Below are 25,305 nucleotides of genomic sequence, written 5' to 3' on the forward strand. Positions count from 1 at the left end.
TTTGTAATAAAAACTATACAAAAATCCCACTGCATGAAGTTATTTCCATCTAAAAACCAAGTGCTTTCTAGACATCTTCAATTTAAAGTTACTTCACCCTCTGCTGATTCATCAATAGTCCTACAGAACCTGAAACAATTTTTTAGCAACACAAAACTCTCCCTGGAAAGTCAAAAAACATACAAATGTAGTTCAGAACAGTGTCTTCAGAGTAGCAGCTCTAGCTGTAATGAAAGCACAAAAACTGTGGGATTTGGTTGTAAAGGAAACCTGGCCCACAATTCATAGTATTTACATTATACTTCATATAAGTGCTCCCTCAGGATAAAAACTATTGAGGTCATGCCATTGATCGCTGCTGGACTTGATTAGTCATTGCTTATTCTTCAGTAAGTTATTTTGAAAGATCTACAACAAATACACATTTACAGAAGAACAAGCAGGTATACAAATAAGGCAAGCTTCTAAAATCTATGTCTTGCAAGGCAGGGTGCAAAATAAACTAACTGCCAAATTGTGTATTACAGAAGTGTTTAACTTTAGAAGCAGTAGGTCATTGGCAGGGGTGGGTGGGATGTGTCCAGACATTAAAGGTAACGTCACAGAATTTTCAGGCACAGAAAAGTACACTAAAAAGATGGGATACATAGCTGAAGTTACACAGACAGAGTGACATCTTAAATTGTAACATATTCTTCCTTTAAGCTTTACTGCTAAACACCAAAATTTCAAAGCTGTCTCAATTATGTGAACTACTGAAAAGACTTTGGGCTTCTTTAAACTCTTTAATAAAGTTTAAAATACTGAGAAGAACAGTGTTTACTCAGGATAGTCATACCTGCAAATAATTATCTTGACATTCATCTACAGGTTTCTACACACTTGATCTGATATTAACTGCCACCAGTATTATTTGCTCCTGGCACAGCAGATCCTTCCACCAATTCTCTGATTTGGATTCTTATATTGCATAGCAATGAGAAAATTAATTTAGAGTAAGTTTGCAAGTTTCACTGGTCCACAAAAGCGGCTATATTACCATTATCTAATAAAATAACCCAAAAATTCAGTCACTACATTTCAAGTGGTTTGATAGTTTATAGTATTTCCTTTTTTTGTGTTAAAACATGAACTGGGCTGTCAAAGAAACTGGTGCTACAATTAATCTTTCCAAAGCAGTACAATTTTACTTTCTGAAGTGGCAAAAGTAATCTTGTGCCGAGATTGTTTTATACAGCAAAAAATACTACACACAGACACACAAACTCCAGGTAGTACATAAAAACATAAGTCGTCTCAGGATCAGAATAAAAAACTTAATTCTGAACACTGGTGTTGGTTCCATTAAATTAAACATCTAATTTCCCATGCAACTAACATGGATAAAATTTGTTGGTTTTCCAAGAGAAACATCTGTTAATGTCAAAAGAAAAAATGCAAACATTTCTTATAAATGATAGGAAAAAGAAGCTGGTCTCAGAAAAGTGGATTCAAAAATCATGTAGATCACATCATAATAGTAGCATTAATTACACCGGTAGAGCAGAGCAACATATCCATCTTTTCTCCCACCAAAATAAAATGGCACAGCTTGTTTGACCACCACAGCCTGCAACTTTTGTTTTCTTTCTGCTCTAAACTTAGCAGAGAGAGATTTCTGTTTTACTCTAAGAAATTTATCAAACAAAATACGAATAATCCAACCAAATTCCTCCAATTTTAATATTTAAAGGAATGTAAGGCATAGATTATTTCACTCTCCACATTACTTCTTTCTGAACTTAATAAATTAAGTCATTACATGGTCCAGAGAGGTCTAATAATTATTAGCCAAATCAAGAGGTACACTTTTTATCTGATTTTTTAAACATGGGACTTTAGTCAACATAGAAAAAAGTTTCAAAACTTTATATACCTTACTTTAAATGGTAGTGGCACCAAAATTCATTTTTGGTAGTTAGTAAAAGACATAATAGAAGAGCCTTTGTAAGGAAAAAATACCTTCTAAACTTAGGGAAAAGCAACAAAAACCTCAAATTAGCAGCAGGAAAACCAAAAGTTTCATCCCTGGTAGCCTCTGCAGTATTACCGTCACCCTTGCTTTCAATTTCAGATTTCACAATCGAGGTCTTACAAGAAAGTGTTCAGCAAAGGAACAAAGCTCCTAATAACACTGTGGCATGTGTTTCTCCAGTAAGATATACAGTGAGTCACAAATTCTCATACAACTTTCCCACTGGTAGACAGTGCCCAAAACTTTTTTCCCTGGAAATGTCATGTATTTTAAACTAAGGTCATTTTATTAAAAAACTTTATGGGGCCCAACAACAACAGCATTATCTATACCAAAAGCAAACTCAACAATTATATCAATTAAAAAAAAACTATTGGCATGAACAGCAGAAAAAGAAACTGCCCAGACAGGAGTGATCTTAACACAAACTAGCAGTCTCACTTAATCAAAACGTAGCATGTGATTTCAAAGTAAGCCTACTCCTCAGGCCTACATTACACCACAGGCCTAAACCCTTTCCTGGATAAGAGAGCACAGAGCACTCAGGCCATGAGAAATTCAAATTTATCATATCGAAATAACTACAATCCCAGCAGCAAGTAACTAAGCAGTCAGTTCAGTTTAACTTAGAAACCCAGCATCAGAACCCCTCTAAGATTGATGTCAGTCATATTGATCAATGGCACTGGACTAAAAATGAATCTTTATGTTTAAATGCTGTATTAACAGAACAGTCTATCAGACCATCTCACCACTCATAGTTAAGGGTGCAATAAACTTGTGTTTTCAAACATTAATGATCATCGTGAAAACTAAGACTTGGCACTCAGTCTTGTTTTTGTCACATTCCTAAGAATTTATAGGAAACAAGCAAGTTATTTTTCTAGTGCAGTAAAGACAGACTCCTAGAAATAAACTAGAATATAGATAAAAGAATCAGATAAATTCCACTTCTCCATATAAGTACATATAGCAAGTCATCTCGCTAGGGTAACTAGACACCAATGGATAAGAACTCTGAGTACCCAGGTGCCTTTGGATAAGTACATTCTCACAAATTTTGCTGTTCCGTTGTCACAACAAGAAATCATGAAACAATACTCTGTCTTTTCATGTCATCATAAAACCATGATTTTTAAGAACCCTCTAAAGTATTCTTAAGCTTTTTCCCCCGAGTACCAATTTAATTGCTATGTGTAAGAAAGGGAGAGGAAACAACAAACTGAATATGGACTAGGAGAGAAACAGTAAATCAGAGGACAACATGGAATAATTCTTTCCTATCTGTGTTACCTATTTTAAATTTTAAAGCAAAGGTTACTAGGGTGGGATAATTCTATATATTTAACAAATGAAATGCTTACAATATCCTGTTGCTCCCTAAGATTTCACATATTTTCCTCTAACTTTTCTCAGAAACCTAATACAGAGTATTTGAAGATTTCAAGATTCTCCCGTCCCAGAAATCTACTTGGCAGCAGAGATACCAGCCAGTCATCACGAACTAGTCATCGCAACTACTTGTTCCTAAGGGCTCAAGCCAAAAAAACAGCAATGCACAGCTAAATTACAGTATCAGGTCCTTAACTAATTCCATGCCATTGGAGTGAAGCCTTTAACAACCTCTTAATTGCATATAACTAGATCGTTTATTAAACCTTTTTCCCAGTGAACAAGCCACACTACCTTCAGGATGTTTTCCCTGCCAAATTGCTTTGGTCTGTAATAGAAGTTAGGCACATTGTAACTCCTAAGTGAAAGGCAGAAACATTCAACAGTAACTGTTTTGAGAAGCAGAAAGTGTTAATCTAATCCCTAATCAAATTCCACAGAAAACACACATAAATAAAACCTATTTTTGTTATAAGTAATTAACTTAAGCAAGCACACCATTCATTCAAATCCTTCTTTAAGAAACTTAACCTCACAGTAGGCAACAAGGAAGACTTACAGATTCAGTCTACTGTCAGAAAGGACAAAAACACTCCAACTCCTGAACTCTCACTCAAAGTTTAAATCTCAAGCAGACAATAAAAAATTCTTCAAAATTCATGGGGTAAGTGATGATAAGATCTGGAATTCTGGTATGAATTGATACTCACGTTTTGTCACATTAATATAGTTGTGTTATATCAGAAATAGAACTTCTTATCTAAGCAGCTTTCTATTAACCTGTGTTCAAAGAGGGCAGGGAGTTACATATCTACTAAAACCACACCCAAAGTGTTCAACAGTTGGTGCTGTAGGCCTTCAGTTTCAGAGTTTGTAGTTTCATATATTTAACTGATTAATACAGAATAGATCTTAAATATCTAGATCCAGGCTGAAAGAGAAAGAGGTTATTTCTTCACCCCTTGTTTTCCAGCTCCTTCATACCAAATACATAAAAATAATTTCAACTGGTGTAAAGACATCATAAAATTACTGGTTCTTGTCTGGAGTTTCTGAGCAAGGACACTGCCATCAAAATGTTTATGGGAATGACCGGAGACTTCAACCTGGTCTACAGGTCAGATAGACAAGAATGTTTATCAGCATGACCAGTATCAAAGAAACCTCCACACAAAGAATGTAAATGCTGCAAAACCCTATAGTTGACATTAACAGCAATATGATTTTCATTTTGTTTCTTCTGGTGAAGTTCATAAAAGAAAAGGCATGTAAAATGTTTGCGTTTAAAGAAAACATTTGAACATATACAATGCAATCTCTGTGTTGCCTAGGCAGAGGAGGGATGTAATTAATAGTTTAACAGATTTCTGAATAAAGATGAGGAAAAATACAAATATTGGAAACGTCAAGTGACCCAGTAACCTCCTAAGAAAAAACTGAGACAGGTGTAACAGAACTTCAGAACTCTTAAGACAAGTGTAGTAAGCAGGATATACCATAATAAGAACTGAGAATAAACTACACACTTCAAAAAGTTACCATGAATTTTACTATGATATATCTTACTTAAAGCAGATTTTTATTTGCACTAGATGCCTGGTTTGTTAGTACACTGCAGTTGCTCATGTGAGATTTCTGACACAAAAAGAAACACCATATACTTGTAAAATCAAGACAAAGCATTGCCTACAGATTTGTGCCTTACTTTGGACATCTAATTACTACACTAGATGATCAATCTGCTCATCAGATGGAGGGGAGGGGGGAATAAAATCCTGTTTCAGATAAAAGAAACAAATACTAGGTAACTCCATCCTAACGATCAGCTTTACCATAAACTCTTATTTCCCACAGAACTATGGCATGAAGCAAATGTTTTAACAAGTCTCACAAAATAGGTTACTCAGTTTTAGGTTTTAATAGTATTATTATGTATATAAATGCCCTTTCTGATAAACGATGAAAATCTTGCTTCAGTAATATTGTCTTGTATGCACTGTACAGCTTTTTCATGCTTGTCTGATTTTCTTTCTTTCTACTTAATAATTGCCACCCTCCCATTTAATTGAATCTCTGCACTGTTTTGCACAGTGCAACATGGGATTCAGCTGGAGGGGAAAGCAGAGTGCATCATACAATATGCAATTCATCGTAGAAGCCTGGCATGTAAGGCAGCACAGAGGCACCCACCTACAACTCCATGAAGCAATGCAGCAAATTAATCAGACACAGACGATAAATGCACAAACAGAAATCCTCTCAGATGAATTAACCAAAATGAAATATTTTGATTCAGGTCAGTGAAACTGAAAGATTGTTTTCTACCCTCACCTCACAAGGGGGGAGGGCAGCAGAGGGAGCAGAATAAAAAACAAGTAACAAGTTACTCAGGAAAATAATTCATTTAGAATGAGAAATAAAATCTCCAATCAAATCCAGTAGCTTAAAAGAAATAAAGAAACCATGTCTCCATTGTGCTCCAAGAAGTAACAATGAATTAAGAATCCCCTTATACATAATAAAGAAAAAATAAAATAAAAAAACAAAACTGCACAACCATCTTGATATGTATTCTATTTTAGAACACTTGATAGGATTTTCTAATGAAAAGAAGTTACCATTGCATCAATGACTTAGTTTGTTCTCCAGTTCAAGTTTGCTTTCTTTCCATTTTTCAAAGATGAAAAACATATTCAGAAGTCTGTTTTGTAGACTTAACGTTCAAGTAATGATTATAAATAAGCAGACTGACATAATTAAAGATTTACTTCACCTCTCACAAAATCGGTGAGCATATTATACTCTCAGTGAACTCAGACAAGGAAAGACTCCACACAAACTGGATTGAGAACCAGTCTGATACAACATTATCCCAGTTGAAACCCACAATAAGGGTTTGACAAGGGGGGTGGAGGGGGAACCAAACCTTCAGCAGAAGCGCTTCACTTCGAGCAAAACTCCTTAAAAACACAATATTTGAAAGAATACCTATAACAATTCAGGCATTACAGGGTTAGTTGGCTACACATCACTGAGTTTTTTCAAATTTTATCATGGCAATTAATTCAGCAGATTTTTTTTAATTTTTTCCTTCTTTTTCCTTCAGTCAGGCACTTTTCTTGATAAACACCAAGCATAAAATGGTAAATCACAATGTCTTTTGTTTCATCCCTATGCTTGATTACTCTTGGCAGGTTTTTTGCTCTAATGAGCAAGCTGTTTGGCTAAAGCTACTTAAGTAAAACAACTGAAAAATTCAGTTGTGAAATCTGAAAATACATCTACTTGAATTTCAAGCTTAATTTTGTTTTAATGTGGTGTAAGTAAATGCTGAACATTGATATATTTTTAATCAGATGTACAAATAATGTTTATAATTTTACAGCTATAGGAATTTTTGCTTCAACTAGTACATTTATCCATTTATCCAGTAAACAATTTTCTTTCTGACAAAACCAAGCAAAAGTAGAATCTGTGTATATGGGAATTAAACATGCAAATTACTATATCTTTATCTGCATTGGAATAAAGTTTTTAAAGCAGAAATATCTGTGAAAAAAAGAGATATATACAGATATGTATTAATAATGAAAAGTTCAGCTTATTAATAATGTTTGACAGCAACTTCCAACATTTTAAGAAAAAAGTTTCTTGACATTCATGCTTTTAAATAATCCAACTACACTCAAACTGAGCTGCAGAGACACAGTCCAACTCTTCGTAAAAAAAAAATCTAAAGATTCCCTTACTCTGAACTAAAGCGAAATCAGTTTGACAAGACTTTTTTTTTTTTTAAATGGAGTGTAAGACACCACCACATTTTACAATCAGATAAGCACTGTTAGATTCTAACCTCAGTTTCACTTCACAGAATAATTTCATGAATTTTATTAAAATATTTTTGATATCTTCTACCTTACTTGAGAAAACTGGAGTTCTACATATGTTCTTAAAATTCTCCAGACCTTTGTAGCAATACCTGTCTTGTTCTTATGTGATACCTAAATGCATGTAAAAAATCAGGTATTTCTTCCAGCCAATAAAATGAAACTGTTGTCAACAACTACCTAGTGTATTTGAGACATGAATCCAGAATTCTTTTATTCTGCACATCACAAACGTTGTTAAAACCATGTCACTCAGTATATATATCCAAAAACAATCTACAATCAATGGGATATCAAAATCTGGTGGTTAAGGTAAGATCTGCAGACATGATGAAGTTGGACCTATGAAATACTTCTAATATTCTGTGAGGTATTTTGTTCCCTGGAATGAGGGATAGACAGAATAAAAGCTCTTATAAACTGTTATTGATCTGAGATACCAGTTAGTCTGTGCACGCGTGTGCATGCGCTCACACAGGCATGCGAGATGCATGTATATTTATTATAAAACACACAAGAGCTCGACTTTTCAATATGCTGAACATCAAATACTCCATAACATTAGTATTTTAAAACCTTCTGGGGAAAAAATTCAACATATGTAAGAAGTAAGCAAAGCCAGAAAGCTATGGTAGCTTTTGTCAAAACCAGGCAACAGAGGTTCCTGGAGATTAAGGCTGTGTAGAATCCAGTTTATAAATACACATTCAGTCCCAGTGAAGAACACTTAAATGCTTTGAGGTTTTATACGTTTATATTAAACTACAGTACAAAACTACATAGTTAACTCTACTTCTGCATATGCTCCCTCCTCCGTCTTTATGAGACTACACAGGCAGATCTCAAGAGCAAAATCCCATGATTCATCATCCTGTTACACCTTACTTCGTTAAGGTGTCCTTAGAGTAACTCCAATGCAGTTCTGGCCATACATCCCTGCATTCTTTGAGAGGATATTTTCTTTTAAGGAGACCGTGAATATCACATCGCAGGTGGAACCAACTGCCTGTTTTCCTAACATAACTGAGTATTTTCTTTATTAGTGTAAAGAAATTCTGTGCATTCATGCCCCAAGTACCAGAGTTCACCAAAACAGGACCTTGTAACTGCCTACCAAGAATTCCTAATTACAGTTAGATACATGCAACTTTAAAATAAACTATTCACAGGGATGAAAAATTATACAGCTTAACAGTTTAGGAAAGAAATGTTATCTTTATTGATATTTAGAACAATAAGATATGCACTTAGTGTGCTTTAATCCAGTTCATGTAAGAAATATTGCACATTATTTGCAGTACACTGCGCAACCTGATAGCCCTTTCCCGGCTTTGGAATTTATGAACATTAAGAACTCAGTAGGTTCATGCTTTTCATTCCTGGGTGTTGGAAACAAGACTGCCTACCCAATCCTCGGTACATTTAAACATTTACACTCCAGATTAAGACATCAAATATGTATCTCTGTGAATATCTTAATGGAAATTCGGAAGCTATTTCTCCACCTTTCTTAGGATTTGAACTGGCTTGTATTCCAACATAATTTGTGATATTTTGTGTAAAAGTAATTGACCACAATTACTAACAATACACACAAGAAAAAGTTATGAAGGTGTCAGAATAGAATTCCTTTTAAACAGCAAATTAGTATCAGAAGATTAATCAAGCACCAATCCTAGTTACTGTCATATTTGGGCCAAAGAATGAAACACTCATAGATTAGTATGAACTTAAATGGTATTCTTCCTTATTCTTCTGCAAAACACCACAGATTTACTGCCTAGATCATCCAGGAGTACTGCAGTTAATTCCCTCACACTGCAGGCCTTTAGAGATCAAATATTTATCTTAATCTGTGCCAGTAGCACACAGTACAGCCTCCCAAAAATGCTTTTGCCCAACTAGAACTTTTGGGTTTAATAAAATCTGTCAGGATGAAAGTTAATGAGCCGCTATATACAGGTAAGCGTATTACCAAATCCAGTGGTCTATTTTGGCTCTAAACGTTATGAACACAAAGAGTTGTCAGTTTCACACGGGCTTACTAAATCTGACCAAACTGGTTAACTTTTTCTTCTGCAAAAGGCTAGGAGGGCACTTTATGCAATGGCTTCCTGGTATTGCTGCTTTACGTATCAACAACTGATTCTGCTTAAAAAAATCATTTTGGGGGTCTTCTACTAAAGTGATGTTTCAGTTCCCATTACAACCACCATCAAATCCTTACAGATACATACATCATTATATATATATGCCACAGTCTTAATATTAATAACTTCCCATTGTTTTAATAAATCGATCTGCATTTTAACAGCTTTTTCCATACTCAGAAGCCTGTATTGAGGAGTAAGTTCTGTACTTCTCATTGCTATGCTGCACATAACTGGAATGAGTTTCATCATCGATGCAAGCTCAAAAATGTCAAAGGAGTTTGTTTTCAGCTGTATGCAGGCCCTAGTGTAAATGCACTACATGAAATTATTTGATGACTTGCAGACTTTTTTAGAGATGCCGAACAAGCTGCGAACTGACAATCTCCTTTGAGGATTACATATCACTTCAGAAAATAAAAAACTAGTTCACATGAATTCTCTGCAGAAAGATGTCAAGCACTGGTTAGTCTTTAATAACAAAATATTAAGATAATACTCTCTGGAAGTGGCAAAATACTAAGAAGTCTGGATGATTTACATCTTTTAAACCTATTCTCTTACTGTGTTCTCTTAAAGCAGCCACTTGTGAAGATAGTAACAGAGCAGTGAAATCACATCCTCATTAACTTTGTCATGGGTTATCATTTCATACCAGTACTCCTTGTGTCCTGTCCAAGGTTGCTACCTTAAACTGCACCACCTTTCTTCAGCAAATCATTAATTCCAACAGTAATCTTCACTACTGTAATCTCTCAGTGTGAAATGAGATGACATAGGAAAGCAAAAGTGACAAATCATTGGGGGGTCGGGGGGGAGGAATCTAACAAATAACTACAGATCATTCACATTAGGTAAGAATGCCCAGTGAAGCTTTGAACGCTAGTACTACTAGCCACAAGCTTCTCTCTTTCAGAAATTAAACTTCAAAAATATGAAAGTTACATGAATTTTTAATACAATATAGCATTTACTACCATTGCCTCCATATTTGTTTCTAAGGCAAACAAGGCAGATTTTCAGCACTGAGCACAGCCAAAGACTTACCACCTGATGCAGAAAAATAAGCCGTTCATCTGTGGTTACTAATATACTCAAATATGTCAAATTAAGAGAAATACACATTGTCACAACTTTTAAGAAGGTCTACATTAGAAAAATATTCACACAGCAAAACTGAAGCCGTTTTACTAACAGGTACTTCTCCTGTACTGATAGGAAAAAAGATAGAAATACCTTGATTATAATAAAACTTTCCCTACGTTTGAAAACTTCAGAGACACTCTAAACCTAGGTACCAAAAAAATAACCACCTGTTGAAAGGTTTTATTTTGTTCAGCATATGTTGGGATGGGGCAAGGGAACATGACATGACATGGGAAAACACAGAAACAACTATTTAAACTTAAGTACCTATTTAAAGGGAAGACTTACACTTGAAAACTGGCCAACACTTGCAAACATATGAAGCCAAGCTATTATTTCTCCTTTCTGTATCTAGTTACTTCAAATGCTTCAATGATTATGAAGTAACAGAGCTGGAGGAGGTGAAAAGAAAGAATTGATGGTGTTAGTCTAGAAACACAGGTATTGTAATATGCTCATATTCCATCGTTTTCTACATTCAGCTTCCTTTCAGAATATTCCCCCTCCTCTAGACCTTTCCCTTCTGATTGTATAAACCTGACAGCCTATTGCATTTTCTGTTCCTGCTACCATCTACTAGTGCATTACAAAGCTATTTATACTACACTATAATAAGCACAGATGGCTAGAGTCAATCCCAATAAGATTTAATGGTAAGACAAGAGAAGACTGGGTATCCATATCCATTAAACAACGTACCGCAAATAAAGATTATTCTTCAGAGAAAGGAGATAAAGATAAGATGAAACAATGTTATCAGCTTTACTTTAGATTACGAGGGCAATCTAAGGAAAAGCACATTACAGTCTACTTAAATCCTAAACATTAGCTATATAGAGCTTCCAAGCTAATGCCTTCCAAGAGACAGTTAAGAGTTCAATGTTAACAATAGTTTGAGATTAGTAGACTCCGCCTTTACAGACAAAAAAAAATACTAGTCACTAGAAACAAGCAACAAAAACAGACCAGAGGAAAAGTAATCAGGTGAAAGAAAAAAGGAATCCATACTTCAGAACAAACTAGAAGCATACATTCAAAAAACAGAAGCCTTTTTCTACAATAGAGAAATTAAAACTTAAGCTTTCCATTACACCTTCCCATTATAATTTGCCATGTTCAGTCTAGAAGTGCTGAACAAACAACTGCTTAAATTTCCTTAATTAAAATCAACTCAAATTCCAAACATTTTCCTGCATTTCACAGTTCAAAAGACAGTGGTTAAGTATTTATTATTTTCATTTCAAAAGCATTAACTATAGGCGTAGGTACAAAATACTCATACTTTCTGCCAGATCTCCTAGCTTTCAAAATTTTTCTTCCTTCACCATATTAATAAAACTAAGATCATACAAAATAAGTAATTATTAAAAAAAAAAAAAAAAGGAGAGAGAAAGACTGAAAGACTGGTACCACTTTAGACTAGCCAGTAACAAGCTTCAAGTAACAAACTGGCATGTGGAAAACAAATTCAATGCCCTAACTGAAAAAATAACTTTAACTTATTAGCAAATTCTTGCTTTAACTTAGGCCTAGGACAACGTAATGATGAAGTTCATACTTCCTGTTCTGTAATTTCTTTTTTTTCCTGATACTGTAATTATAACTTTCTATCACAACATCATGTATGCAGTAAAAGAGCTGCCCTAGCCACTAATAAGAAAAGAGATATGGTTTATTTACCCTGAACCATAAGAGGTACTGGGCAAATAAGCCTACCGGACCTATTTTCACAGCTGATGAGTTCACATTAGTGCAAAAAGACTGACGAGTGCTGTACTATTCAATCCTAAATACTGACCTCCTCTCAAGTACATTCACGATCTTCCATAACCTAGAAGGGATTCTAGCCCAGTGCAAAAAAATTGTTGAACAGAAGTCCTTCTCCTCCTCAAATAAGGTTATCAGCACTTGATTCTGGAAACACAATAACTTTCCAAATATTTACATGGTGACGACACAATAAAGTGCAAAAAACTTGTGATGACTAATCCTTTTTAAAACAGCCTTTGGCTTCCTCTTAGTTGTACAGAGATGCAGTTGTGTAGATATACAGCTGGACAGAGGTGTTCTGCTCACAACAGTAAAGAAACACCAGGTGTACAGTTGGTGGAGAGTTTAGCAGCGGTGCAGGGAGGTGCTTGTTTTTGAGAAGCCTTAAACCTCCAAACAGACAAGAGAATTACTAATATTGGCAAATATTAAATTGGTATGGAGACCTAGTATTTGATTCATCTCCTTTCCAAACACAGAGATTTAGATTTCACTAATGTTGAAAACACACATTCTTCAAGTATCTCCAAAAGACTCATTTGGGAGGCCAACATAAGCGGCCCAAACTTGCCAAATGTTTTAGAAAGCAGTACGCTTTATGGTCAATGGGAAAACACTTCGTAGTGAAGCACAGCAAAAAGTGGTATTACCAGTGCAAACTCCCCCTTCACAGCTGATAGGTTTTAAGATCTTTGCTTGATTTTTGTTCTACCTTGTTTACCTTTGACAACTTTATTAATATGGTAGGATGATGGTAACACTGTGATATGATGCAACTGTTGACACTGATCAACTGACCATATCATTTCATAACAATGCTATGCCATAGTTGAATCGTGCAGAGTTTATTTATATAGTACTGCAAGTATTTTCCACTACAAAGTTCCTGATGCATCTTAAGTTTGCTCAGGAATTGCTTAAATTAAGAATTCTTTGAAAAGAACAAGTAAAAGTCACGAACAAGCAAGTTCAGTCATAAATAACTCTCCTCAAGCAGCAAGTAAAATTTACCATATAAAATACATTTATTATAGTGTCCTTTTAATGAACACAAATGGACAGGACACAATTTGCAAACGTCAATAACTAAAATGAGTTACTCCAAAGAATGCTGCTTCATGGAATTTTACAAAATAAAACTTAAGTTTCTGAAAGGTTTTCAGATAACAATACAACAGACAGTTTTGTGAAATTTTGTACAACTGGCTGTAAAGACCACATAAAAAGGCAAAGTGATTATAAATAACAAAGCCATTATGTTCCATTCTAGGATTAAAACCAATATCATTATTTGAAAACAAGTCATAAAGAGAATAAAGAATTATTCCCTTTCTTTTTTTCTCCACATATTTACAGCATTATGAGGAATGCAGGTTTGATACATAAGATCTAGGATATTCTAAGTAGGAAAGTATAAATGTAATGCTGTTATCCAATTTTTTTAAAAGAATAACCTTCATTTCAGACAAGCTCCAGTTTATTTATAGATCTTCATCAAATGTCTGGTGCAGCCATTGTAGACAAGACCATTAGCACAAAACACTATAAATATAATAAAATATGAATGAAGAAGATTCCCCTAATTTAGTATCTACTAAAGAACCTCGGTTCCCAAGCATGAAATAAATAAAGGATATGTACTCATGGGCTAGGACATCCCAGGAGCGTGACACCACTGGCTGCTGAAGCAGGCTAACCAAGCAGCTTGAAAAACCTTAACACACACATCAACCCTGAGACTTATTTTAGTGACAGACGTAAGAGCTGCAGCTACCCAGCAACTGGACTGCAGCAGCACTAAGACTGGCTTGAAAACCCTTCCTCCCCAGCTACTACAGGCAAAAAGTAAACATATCCATGTAGGTAACCCAGAATGTTTGATTCACACATACAAGTTGACAGAGTTGGTAATTGACATATGAAGAATACACTTCCCCCCACACCCTCATCTTTAAGATGGGAAGTCTCCTATTTAAGAACAGCCCATTTTCAATTTTTACACAAGGAAAAGATGGGAGAGGATAGTCTCTAACAGAGCACCTAGCTTCCCACTGTTCCACTTTAAGGCACAGTTCTTGCCTAGGTATTTTTCATTATTTTCAACAGATTTGTCAGAACGATGAAGATCTTCCAAAAGAACTGAGGAGTCAGTTACATTTTTGCATGTACAAAGTACTGAAAAGATCTTAGCTAATACTATCACATTGATAACAGTCTTTACTGACGAATTTGACAATTTAGAGGACATTAAGCCAGTTAGATTTTGGGGGGGGGGGGGGGGGTGTAGGTTTGTTTCAGGTTGTTTTTTTTAATAAAATATCGTATCCTGGTTTATTAGGTTTTGTAAGGGTTCCCTTTCTGAATGACTGACTACCTTCTTCCTCTCTGTGATCTAAAACTCTTAAGAAACAGCCAATGAGGCAGAAGTCAGGGTCATTATCTTGCACATTAATCAGTCCTGTCAGTTAAGTCTTAAGTTAAGCCTTTAAATACTTCTTTTCACACCAGAATTCCATCTCACCCTTACATCTGTAGGGTATTTAAAGCCTGCAAAAAGTATGCTACTCTCTGACCAGAGAATTAAGTTACAAACACAGGTCTTGCATACCTTTATTTTGATTTTAGCTCCACAAGACAACTTACCCATACATATGTTTAAAATGCAGTTGTGCTGTTCCTTAACAGCAGGCAACGTTTAAATAATTAATTAAACTGCTAATCACAATTTCAAAACCAACAAATTACAGTCATACAAGTAAATTTACTCGTTATATAAAACTGTAGGATGTTAACAAAACTTATTCACCTTGTTATATTTATCTCCTAATGCATTCTTGTGCAGGTAGATTAACTCATAATTTTTATTTTTTTACAATTATATCTTATGAATTACTGAAAACCATTCACACTTTAAAAGGAGTGCCTTCTAAAGTATTAGGACCATCCATAAATATTCCATATCAAGTACCAATCCATAGGATATAAGCTTTTTGCACAAGAAATACGAGCACATTCCTCACTGAGGTACCAGCTTTATAAAACTTAAACAGTGTAAAAATAAGCCATCATATTTATAAATTGCCTCGGAAAAATCAGTATGCAGTACTTCCTCAAAGCAGTCACTCTTAAAACCCTTGGGGACACCTACTTGTCACAGAATAAATTATCTGGCTAATATCCAACATTACAGTATATGTCAGCGGACACCCAGGAGACAGGCATTAGAGAGCACTTAGCTTCTTCAGCCTTGCAGGGTAGTCCTTACATATATGACTTTGCCCAATTATAAAACATAACTGATGTACTTATTTTGGAGTTTTCTAGCTGCACCCTTTCATCCTAAAACATTTATACAGTGCTGTGTATTTATTTTTTTTCAGAATCACAGGTCCCAAAGTACAGTACCTCAAACAAAGTTGGGTGTTTTTTTTTTTACATGAACATAGATTTTTAAGATATTCAAAGCAAATAAAAACATCCGCATACTAATCTGAATGTTCTCAAACACTTAAATTATGCTGTTTAATAGAAACTAAGGGGGAAATAAGTTCCTCTGCAACTCTAACTGCAGCTCTTCTTTCCTAGTTGCTTAACATAAATAGCCAAGTCTGCATCCAACAAACAACATATACATGAAGTTAGAAAATACATGCATCACAGGTACACTACGGCTCTCAAAACACTGGAGATTTTTACTTCAGTTTGCCATAGCAAACCATGGTCTCTAGCAAGCTGCAGCACAAGAAACCTGTTGACTTGGAAGTTCCAAACCAAATAAATGCTTTACACCAAATCAAAGAAATCCAGTAAGCAATATAATAAAGCTAAATAGAAAATTGTTTCGCATGCTTAGAACTCCGATTTTTAAAAGCAACACTAAAAAATGCAACACATTGCAATGGCAAGGAAAATGCTTTTCGTTGAATAAAATGTGAAAGACTTTTTTAAATCGATTGGGTTTCACTCAACTTGCGACAGAGCACAAACCAAGTGCAAAAGCACGGCACTCCGGAGCACGAGAGCCACCTCACAGCAGCAGGTTTCGTAACTGACGAGATTCGGGTCAGACCGGCGCTGGCGCTCACGCACCCGGTGCGCGGCAGCCCGGCCGCACCGCCGGCACAACTCGCCGCCTCGCTGGGCGGACTGGCCCCCTCCGCCCCCGGGCCGTGCCCGCTGCCTCCCTGTCCCCCGCCGCCCCCGGGCCGTGCCCACAGCCCCCCTGTCTCCCGCCGCCCCCGGGCCGTGCCCGCCGCCCCCTCGCCCCCCAGCCCGCCCTCCCCGCACCTCCGACATCGGCAAGGTGAGAGCGGGCGGCCTCGCCCGGCGCACGCTCCCAGGTGGCAAGGGCCCTGCCCCGGGCGGCGCTTGCACAGCGGCGCCGGCCGAGCCCCCTGCCCCCCGCCCCGGGCCCGCCTCGCCCCGCTCCGGCGGGGAGGGGAGCCCAGCGGCCGCGGCGCGCCCCCACCGCAGCCCTTCCCGCAGCCACCGCCGCTCCCGCTGCAGGGCGGGGAGCCAGGGCGGGGCGGGGGGTGAGGAGGACAACCGCAACTCCCCCCCCGCCAACCGCCCCCTCGTAACGGCTGGCGACCCGCAGGGCGGGAAGCGGCTCCCGCGGCCCGGCTCGCTGGGCACTAGGGGTGCGAGCCGGTCGGTCCCCGCCGCTCAGCGGCGGCAGCGCACCAGGAGCTGCCCGGTGAGACCTCCCTCCTCCCGGCGAGGCGCCGCCGGGAATTAAAATACGAATTAAAATTCAGGGAGAAGGGGCGGGGGGGGGCGGGAAGCTGAGGCTGCACTCCAGCACCGGCTGCCCGCAAGGGTGCCCTCCGCGAGCGGCACCAACCCGCCAGCCGCCACGGGAGCGGGCCGGGCGCGGCTGCCGGCCGGCGGCGTGGAAAGGTTGAACTTACGTCTCGGAATTTGTTCCACTGCCCGACCTCCTTGTCGTACTGGGAGATGGTCGTGAGCCATTGTTTATCGTCCATAAAATTGCCGCTGTCCGGCCTGCCCCCAGCCGCCGCCGCCAGCGCCGGGCTGCACCAGGCTGCCGCGCACACGCACACGAAGGCTGCTACCTTGAGCATCTGGGCGAGAGAAGAGACGGAGAAGGGGGTCACCCACAGCAGCGCCGAACCCCAGCCGGGGGCTGCCGACAGGGGCCCGGGACAACCGCCTGCAGCGGGCCCCTCGGGCAAGGGGCACGGGGGTCAGGGAAAAGGGAGGCTGCCCAGCCCCTCACCTTTGCTGCAAGCCCCCCAACCCCGCTCCTGGCCGCGGGCCGCTCCCTCCCCGCACGCGCCGCCGTCTGCAGCCGGCCGCTCCGCGCCGCGCGCTCCGCCCGCCCTTCGCCCCGCCCCGCCCCGCCCCCGTGCCGCTCCGCGCGCTGCCGGCGGCGACGCTGCGCCGAGGCTAACGGCCCGCGGGCGGGCGGCGCGAGCCGCGACCTCCGCCGGAGCGCCCTGTCCCGAGGTGAGCCCCGCCGGGCGGTGCTTGGCCTCGGCCTCGGCCTCGACCCTCCATCTCCGCCGCCGCCACGGCAGCGGGACCGGTCGCACGGGCCGCCCTCGTCGCGCCCCTCGTAGCCCCGCCAGAGCCGCGCCGTGCCGCCGGCACCTCCAGGTGGGGGTGGAAGCCGCTAGAACTTTTCTACCGCCGTGTTGGCACCCCGTACCCCAAGTTAAGTCTGCGAAAATCCCTTGCAGGATACAGGCTTTCACGACTCCCAGTAATTTCAAGATAAAACTTCCTGTACCTTAGGGAAAAGGCGACACGCCAGCTCCCATCGCCCCTGAATGCTGATTTAGGTACACGCCTTCATTGTAATGCCGCCTGTGATATTCCCTCTTGTAGGAATCATGTGCTTTTCCCCCTTTCTGGCTTTTTGTCTTTTAAACTGCAGCTGTGTGTTAACTCAAGTCATTCAGTGACATCCAGTTTCTTTCCCAAATTAGTTAAATTTAATACAGAAATGAGCAAGGTGCATAAATAGTTCAATTACCTTTCCAGCATAGCTGATTCCGTATTTAATTTCAAACTCCATCTGCCATCCAGTTGACCTAATTCATCTAATTTTGTAATGTTAACTTTATTCCCTGGACTTGAGTAACACTCTGCTCTTTAGGTTTCTACTGGCTGCATGCTGCAAGGTAGCACATGGTAGCGGGAGGGAGACGGGGACTGCAAGGGTGGCCTCTGTGGGAAGAGGTATGGGGCTGCCCCGTGTTGGGGACAGCTGGTTCCTGCCAGCTACACAGTGCAGGCACTGCAGTCGCCGCTGAGCACATCAGCAAAGCTGGTGGTATCTATGAAAGCATAGCTAAGAAAGGGCAGAAAATGCTGTGCGGAGAGAGGAGGTGGGAACAAAAGCAGTAAGAAACAAGAGGAAGCACCAGGGTCAGAAAGAGAGGATGAGATGCCCAATGGTAGAGCACTGCAGCACCTGGAAGACCCACACCAGAGCAAATGGATATGCCCAAAGGAACTGTGGTGAGCACACCCCGGGGCACATTTTCCTGGACTACAGCCATGGAGAAGCCATGAAGGAGCAGTGAAAAAAAAAAAAAACATTACATACTGACTGTACCTTCCCTCAATTCCCCCTGTGCTGGTCAGGGAGAGGAGTCTGGAATGAAGTTGAGCCTGGGAAGGGGGAGAGAAAAGGTGCTGTTTTAACATGTATCTTCTTGTTTCCCACTATAAAAATCTGCAATTACATTTTAATTTTCACTAACAAATTAATCTTCTCCAAGTCAAGTCTGTTTTGTCAGCAACAGTAATTGGTAAGCAATATCCCTGCTTTTATCTTAACCCATGAGCTTTCTCATTCCCCCTGACCTACTGGTGGGGAGGTGGCAAGCTGCTGGGTGGAAGCTTGGCTGTTAACTAAGGCTAATGCATCACAAGGTTGCTAAATATGTTAAGAGAAAACAACACTCCTAGGGTAGTATCCAAAAGAATTGTCCATGGTAAAAACTGAGATCTACTTTCAGACATGAAACTACTGCCAAGTCCATCAAGAGATTCTAAGATCCGATAAGCAGAAAAATGCCACTAATACAAAAAGAGAAGTGAATATGAAGTTGTGACTGATCTTAGCAAGTTTTCAGTTTGGTTATAAATTTTATCTACAGAGAGATAGTAAAGTATGAATTAAATCCACTAACCTGCACCTTACACTGCATAATACATGCCATTTTGTTCCTAAACCTGTATCACTAAAATCAATGAGAATCTTGTCACCAGTCTGACAGATACAGAGGGTGATTGCCAGATTAGGATTTATGTGCCCAACTCTGAAAATGCTACCTATCCAGAATGATATTATATTCTGTAATAAATGAATCTCAGCATTCAAAGCAAAGGGATGGAGGGACTGCACAGAGGCTAAATCAGAATCAATAAAAATCACGTTATTCTCAGGACAGGTTATAAAGTCAGTCCCTTATACAATCATTTTCTGACAATCCAGTTTGTATTTGCCAGTCTTAATGTTAATTTCCTACAAATCACTTTGCCCTTTGGCAAAGAAGAAATTTCTCTATAAAGCTAATGATATTTTAATATATTTTTTTTAGAATCACTTATTTAAACCTTTTTAAAAACATCCACATCCCTGAATTTGTGGTTTGACTTACCTAGCAATCAAGGTAATCTATTATGATTTTGCTTCATCTGTGTTTCACATTTTCATCCAGATAATATCATTCAGTACTTTTAACTTACGGTGTGTCGTGGTTTAACCCCATCCAGCAGCCAAGCCCCACGCAGCCACTTGCTCACTCCCTCCCACCTAAACGGATGGCAAGGAGGATCGGAATGTAAAACTCAAGGGTTGAGATAAGAACAATTTAATAGGTAAAGCAAAAGCTGCGCAGGCAAGCAAAGCAAAGCAGGGAATTCATTCCCCACTTCCCATGGGCAGGCAGGTGTTCGGCCACCCCCAGGAAAGCCGGGCTCCATCACGCGTAACGGTTACTCGGGAAGACAGTCGCCGTAACGCCAAATGTCTCCCCCTTCCTCCTCCTTCCCCCAGCTTATATACTCAGCATGACGTCCCATGGTATGGAATACCTCTTTGGCTAGCTTGGGTCACCTGTCCCTGCTGTGTCCCCTCCCGGTGTCCTGTGCACCCCCGGCCCTCTGGCTGGCAGGGCCCAAGGAACTGAAAAGTCCAGCAACACCTAAAAACATCAGTGCGGTTATCAACATTGTTCTCACATCACAGCCAAAATGCAGCACTGCACTAACTACTAAAAAGAAAAATATCCCAGCTGAAACCAAGACACGGTGTATGTTCCCATACTTAAGAGAAGAGGAATAAAATTGCCTGGGATTTGCGTTCAGTAAAAATCCTTAGAAAAGGGAGCCTGTGGTATGGCTTGGGGTTTAGAAAAGTTTCACTGTGATTTATCTAAAAAGTGATCTTCCACACCTATGACTGCAGTTCCTACTGACAACACATACTAAATGATCAATTATATGTAATTTTGCCTGAACCAAGCTATTTGAAGCCTTTAATAATTCTAAATGTATTTCTTATAATTTTAAGCACTCTGATCTCCACATAATTGGTTTAAGAGCCTCATTCTGATCAAGGACTTTACACAAGTTGGTAATTCCATTTATTCAAGCACACAAAAAATGATACTTGATTGAAATGGCATTTTGAAGATAGAAAACTAAGAAGTTTTCTTTTTTTCCCCTCAATAATTTCACTGTTCTTCGAAGATTAAATTTATGTATCTTGAGAATTTTTCTTTCCTTTATTTTAAATTTACATACATTTCTCATAGAAAATATAACTGTATTGTTACATACTGATGTGCCTAAGAATAGTATCTTTAAGATGTGACAGGGAATCCAGTACTGGAATGGTGGTAAGAGAATAATACTAATGGTAACAGGTACATAGTGTTAAACTGAGAATTTAGAAACTTTGACTAGTAGCTCTTTTCATCATTGTCCAGTTAAGAAACATTGCTGTTACTAATAAAACATTGTCTTTCTTCTCAGTTTCAAAATATGATATATTTTCCAGGTTTTCAGTAATATAGATTTTTCAAATATTAACACTTACTAGTTTAAAATCATAACTATTCTAGGTTGCTTTACTTCTCACTAGCTGATGGAGCCCACAGGAAGAGAGCAAAGAAGATGGTGCAGCTGGTAGTATACTTGTAGAAGGTTACAAGATTGTCAAAACCAATATGGATGTTGCATAAGGAAAAGGATGGAGAGATGAAAAAAGTGGGAGTATACATGTAATGTATTTTGTATACACATCCATATGTTCAATGAACGGATGTTAGGCTTATGTGAATAGGTGCACCAAGATACATATTGGAGGAAAAGTCTGTATGTATAGACTAATGAAACAGAAGGGGCATGATGAGAAATTACTAGGAAATACAAATAAATTCATGCCCTAAACAGTCTCAAAAGCGCTTTACCCACTTCCTGCAAATGAAGAATGTGTTTATTTAAGGCACTAAAGCACGGAGTTAAGTTTATTCAAATGTAACAATATAGCCCTTTCAGTTAAAATCATTTTTTAAAATTATGCTTAAGGAAATCCCAAGGAAACATTTTGCTATCCCACTGCCCACAAGCAAAACCAGATATATCTTGTCAATCCTGGCAGATGTTGATCTAAATCTAATTTTAGACCACAGAGTCACCATCAGTGGACTCTGTGTCAGTAATGGAAACTCTATGCTACTCTATGTCAGTGACTTTTACTAGTCTAACTTCAGAAGAGGTTTCCAATACCTGAAACAAGTTTTCTTGTTGCAATTTAAGACCAAAAACAAGAAGAACAAATTACTGTCTTCCTCTGTTCAGCAGTCTCTTCTAGACTGCAAACTATTGTAACCCCATTCCATATTTCCTCCCTGTGATATGTTTATTACCATATTTTTACCCTATTCTTTTAATCTTACACCACGGTTCTGAGACCTCTGATCACTTTATTATCCTGTTGAATCATTCAAACCAGGCTATCTGGGGTTTTTTTGTCATCAGTGCCTAGAACACTAGAATACCTTGTTTATGCCTTCCCACTGTTGAACAGAGCAGAAGGATTACTTCATAAACAAATTATTTTGGATTGATACGATTTGTTGTGTCAAATACATGCCAACTGCTATGCATCTTTCTGGTATCTTCCAGACCCTTAGAAGCAGTGTCCTGAATTACCTGTCCCTGAGAAATCGAGAGTAGGGCAGCAGAAGTTTCATGTTCTGACCCTTTTTCAACCCACTCTTTCGAAGGTTCCTTTTTTAGGAAAAAAACTTTTCATTTGCTTTTTTACAGTCATCTGGTACCCCACTTGTTCTCTACAGTATCTCAAAAGCAACTGCTAACAATTCTGAGATTCTTTCAACATTTTTGTAAATATTCAGAGGCAGAGTTCGTATGGTGATTAAAACAATCATATTTTTACAAAAATTGCAAAATGGTAGTGTTAGAGTTGTTACAGACAAATTCTTATCTAAGGCCTTTCTTTTTTCTTGTCATTGCTGTGACAGCTGAGCTAACCACCTACATGCCACTGACATTTGGTACGTAGGTTTTAAATCATTGTTTCTTCCATTCGCTGCTTACTACATTCTTCCTCCACAACAGGGTACTTTCCCCTTCTTTTACTCGCTTTGTACTAATACATAGTATGTTCATAATGATTTCTCATTAACCTTGATGTCTTTTGCTAGCTGCTCCTCAGCTTCCCCTTGGTTTTTCATACATGTGTCTTGAACTGCTTTGAAATACTCATTTCTCAATCTTCCTTGACTTTCATCTTCTGCTTCAGGCTGCTGCAGACTTCAAGATATATTTGGTCTTCTATGAGTTTCCCTATTCTTCTGCTATTATAACAATTTAATCCTTAATATTTTTCCTGTGGGGTATATGCTCCAAGGTGCTCATAGTTCTGATTCTTCATGAATATGAGTAGATTGCTAAACATCTATGGATCTCTGCTGGCATGACGACTGTCAAAAAGCCAACAACCACAAAGAAAGATCCAGAGAGCATGGATGCTCAGGTGATCAGCATTAACCACATATCTGTCTGTGCTTATTGGAAGCTGATAGACCCTCAGAATAAGTCATTGATGAATAAGCTTGTCCAAGTTCAGAGGCAGACAACCAGCTCAAACCAGACAGGTTTGAGGAAAGTCCTCTCACAGGCTTAGAATGGAAAAAGATAATACTTTTCTGGTGTGACACCTCTGCCTGACATCTCATCTAACCTTCCTGCCCTTCTATATAGCCCCAACAACCACACCATATGCAATAGGAGTTCATATAGATAAATCCTGGAACTCAAGCTCCAGCCTTCAAAACCATAAGAATGTCATGGTTTTTGAGTAGTTCTTCATTCAAAACTTTTAAACACAGAAGGATCTCACTTTTCATATAACACAAGCTGCAGAACTTTAACTTCCATACCAACCTCAGCAGCTCGTATTTGACCTATTTTATTCAAGAAAAATACCTTGTCTAGGTATGAAATCTTAATTTTTCACTTTGACTACTGGATATTCTCAGTTATCATTGTCAAAGTTAAGGTTATATCTCTAGGAAAGCACACAATACAATTTTGTATTTCCTGATACTCAAAAATTGAAAAATCTCTTCATATCCAGTGAACTATTTAAACTGTATGTTAAAATTTAGAACACAATAATATGCAGTGTCTTGATGCCAAGGATAATCTTCTGTGTCTGCATGTCAATTCTTTTAGATGCAGTTTATTCATTATAAACTGAAAAGTCTTCTCATCTGACTGTCCTCGGAAGCTCCATAAAAAAATCAGAAACTTTTGCTACCCAAGAGTTTCATCTGCACACATCACAGCTTCCGGAAAAAGGCAAATATCTCTCTGGGCCCTAGTCCCAGACACACCCTTTCAAAACAGACGTTTTATGCCACAGATATTCTGTGAACAAAACAGTCCTATCATCATAAGATGGACGGACCCTTTAACTGAAGTCATGTTAAAGCAATGCCTATTAAAACCTTAATGTGTTATTCACAATCTCCTTGAAAAAAACACCTTCCTAGTTTAGGCATCTATTAGCTGTTGTATATGTGCCTTATACAGAAGTAGTCAGCTTCCATAGCTGAGGTTGGATTTTCAGACTTTATTCCATTTAAGCACCAAAAATGTTGGGCATCTAGTAAGGCTTTGTGTGTTGGATGTTGGCGTGTTTTAACTATTGAAATCTCAATAGAAGCAATTCAGAAGTTGGGAAGGACACAGGTACTTTGTGAGATTTGACTTCCTTAAATTTCTTTCTTATTAATAACATAAGAACATTTGTGAGTTCAGGTTCCCTTTTCAGCAGTGGATTCAACTTTCACTGTATTCCCACAATTTTGTTGCTTATCATTCAAGAAATACTTTGGAAATTCATATTTTTTGCTTTAGTGAACTTCATCATTAGAAGCGTACATATTACAAGCTGGATGATGTTTTTGTTCAGTTGTGTGGTTTTGTTCCTTCAGGTCCAAAGAGGAGAAAAACTTCACAATTTTCTATCATTAAGTATCCTAGAAGTTTAAGGAGTAGGCCAGCAGTTCTCAATTTATACCCCCTATAGTTTCTGCTTTCAAAAGTACATGACTGCAGAAGGTCTTCCACACATTGTTCACCCTCAGGCAAACATGAGAAATAAGGATAAGCAAAAAGAATTAGCTACTTCGGCTACTTTTACCCACTGAAAGTTTCCTGTTAGCCCAAATTTATCGGTCAGAAATACAGGGGTACAATTTGAGTTATATTCAGCAAAAGGTACTGTGAATGATACTGTAATGTGAAAAGGATATTGTTCCTAAGTGATCTTATTTTGTTATGGAATTTCAGGTCTGAAATACGTTATAAGAATCATTTTGCCTATCTACTTGTATAACTTATCTGACTAAGTGTTTCTAGTGCAGACAGAGGA

General features: G+C 38.8%; 1 protein-coding gene across 2 annotated transcripts in view; it reads right to left on the minus strand.

Annotated features, from left to right (window-relative positions):
- Nucleotides 1–17,694, minus strand: part of SPOCK3 (SPARC (osteonectin), cwcv and kazal like domains proteoglycan 3) — a 212,369-nt gene extending 194,675 nt beyond the window's left edge. For both annotated transcript variants that reach the window (XM_055700841.1, XM_055700840.1), the window contains exons 1-2: nucleotides 17,599–17,694; nucleotides 17,270–17,443 (exon numbers count right to left, since the gene is read on the minus strand). In XM_055700841.1, coding sequence (XP_055556816.1) covers nucleotides 17,270–17,443 — 174 coding nt within the window. In that variant the 5' untranslated portion in view covers nucleotides 17,599–17,694. The remainder of the gene's footprint in view (nucleotides 1–17,269; nucleotides 17,444–17,598) is intronic.
- Nucleotides 17,695–25,305: the final 7,611 nt, after the last annotated feature.

Source organism: Falco cherrug, chromosome 1 (genome assembly GCF_023634085.1).
Source record: "Falco cherrug isolate bFalChe1 chromosome 1, bFalChe1.pri, whole genome shotgun sequence".
Classification (NCBI taxonomy): domain Eukaryota; kingdom Metazoa; phylum Chordata; class Aves; order Falconiformes; family Falconidae; genus Falco; species Falco cherrug.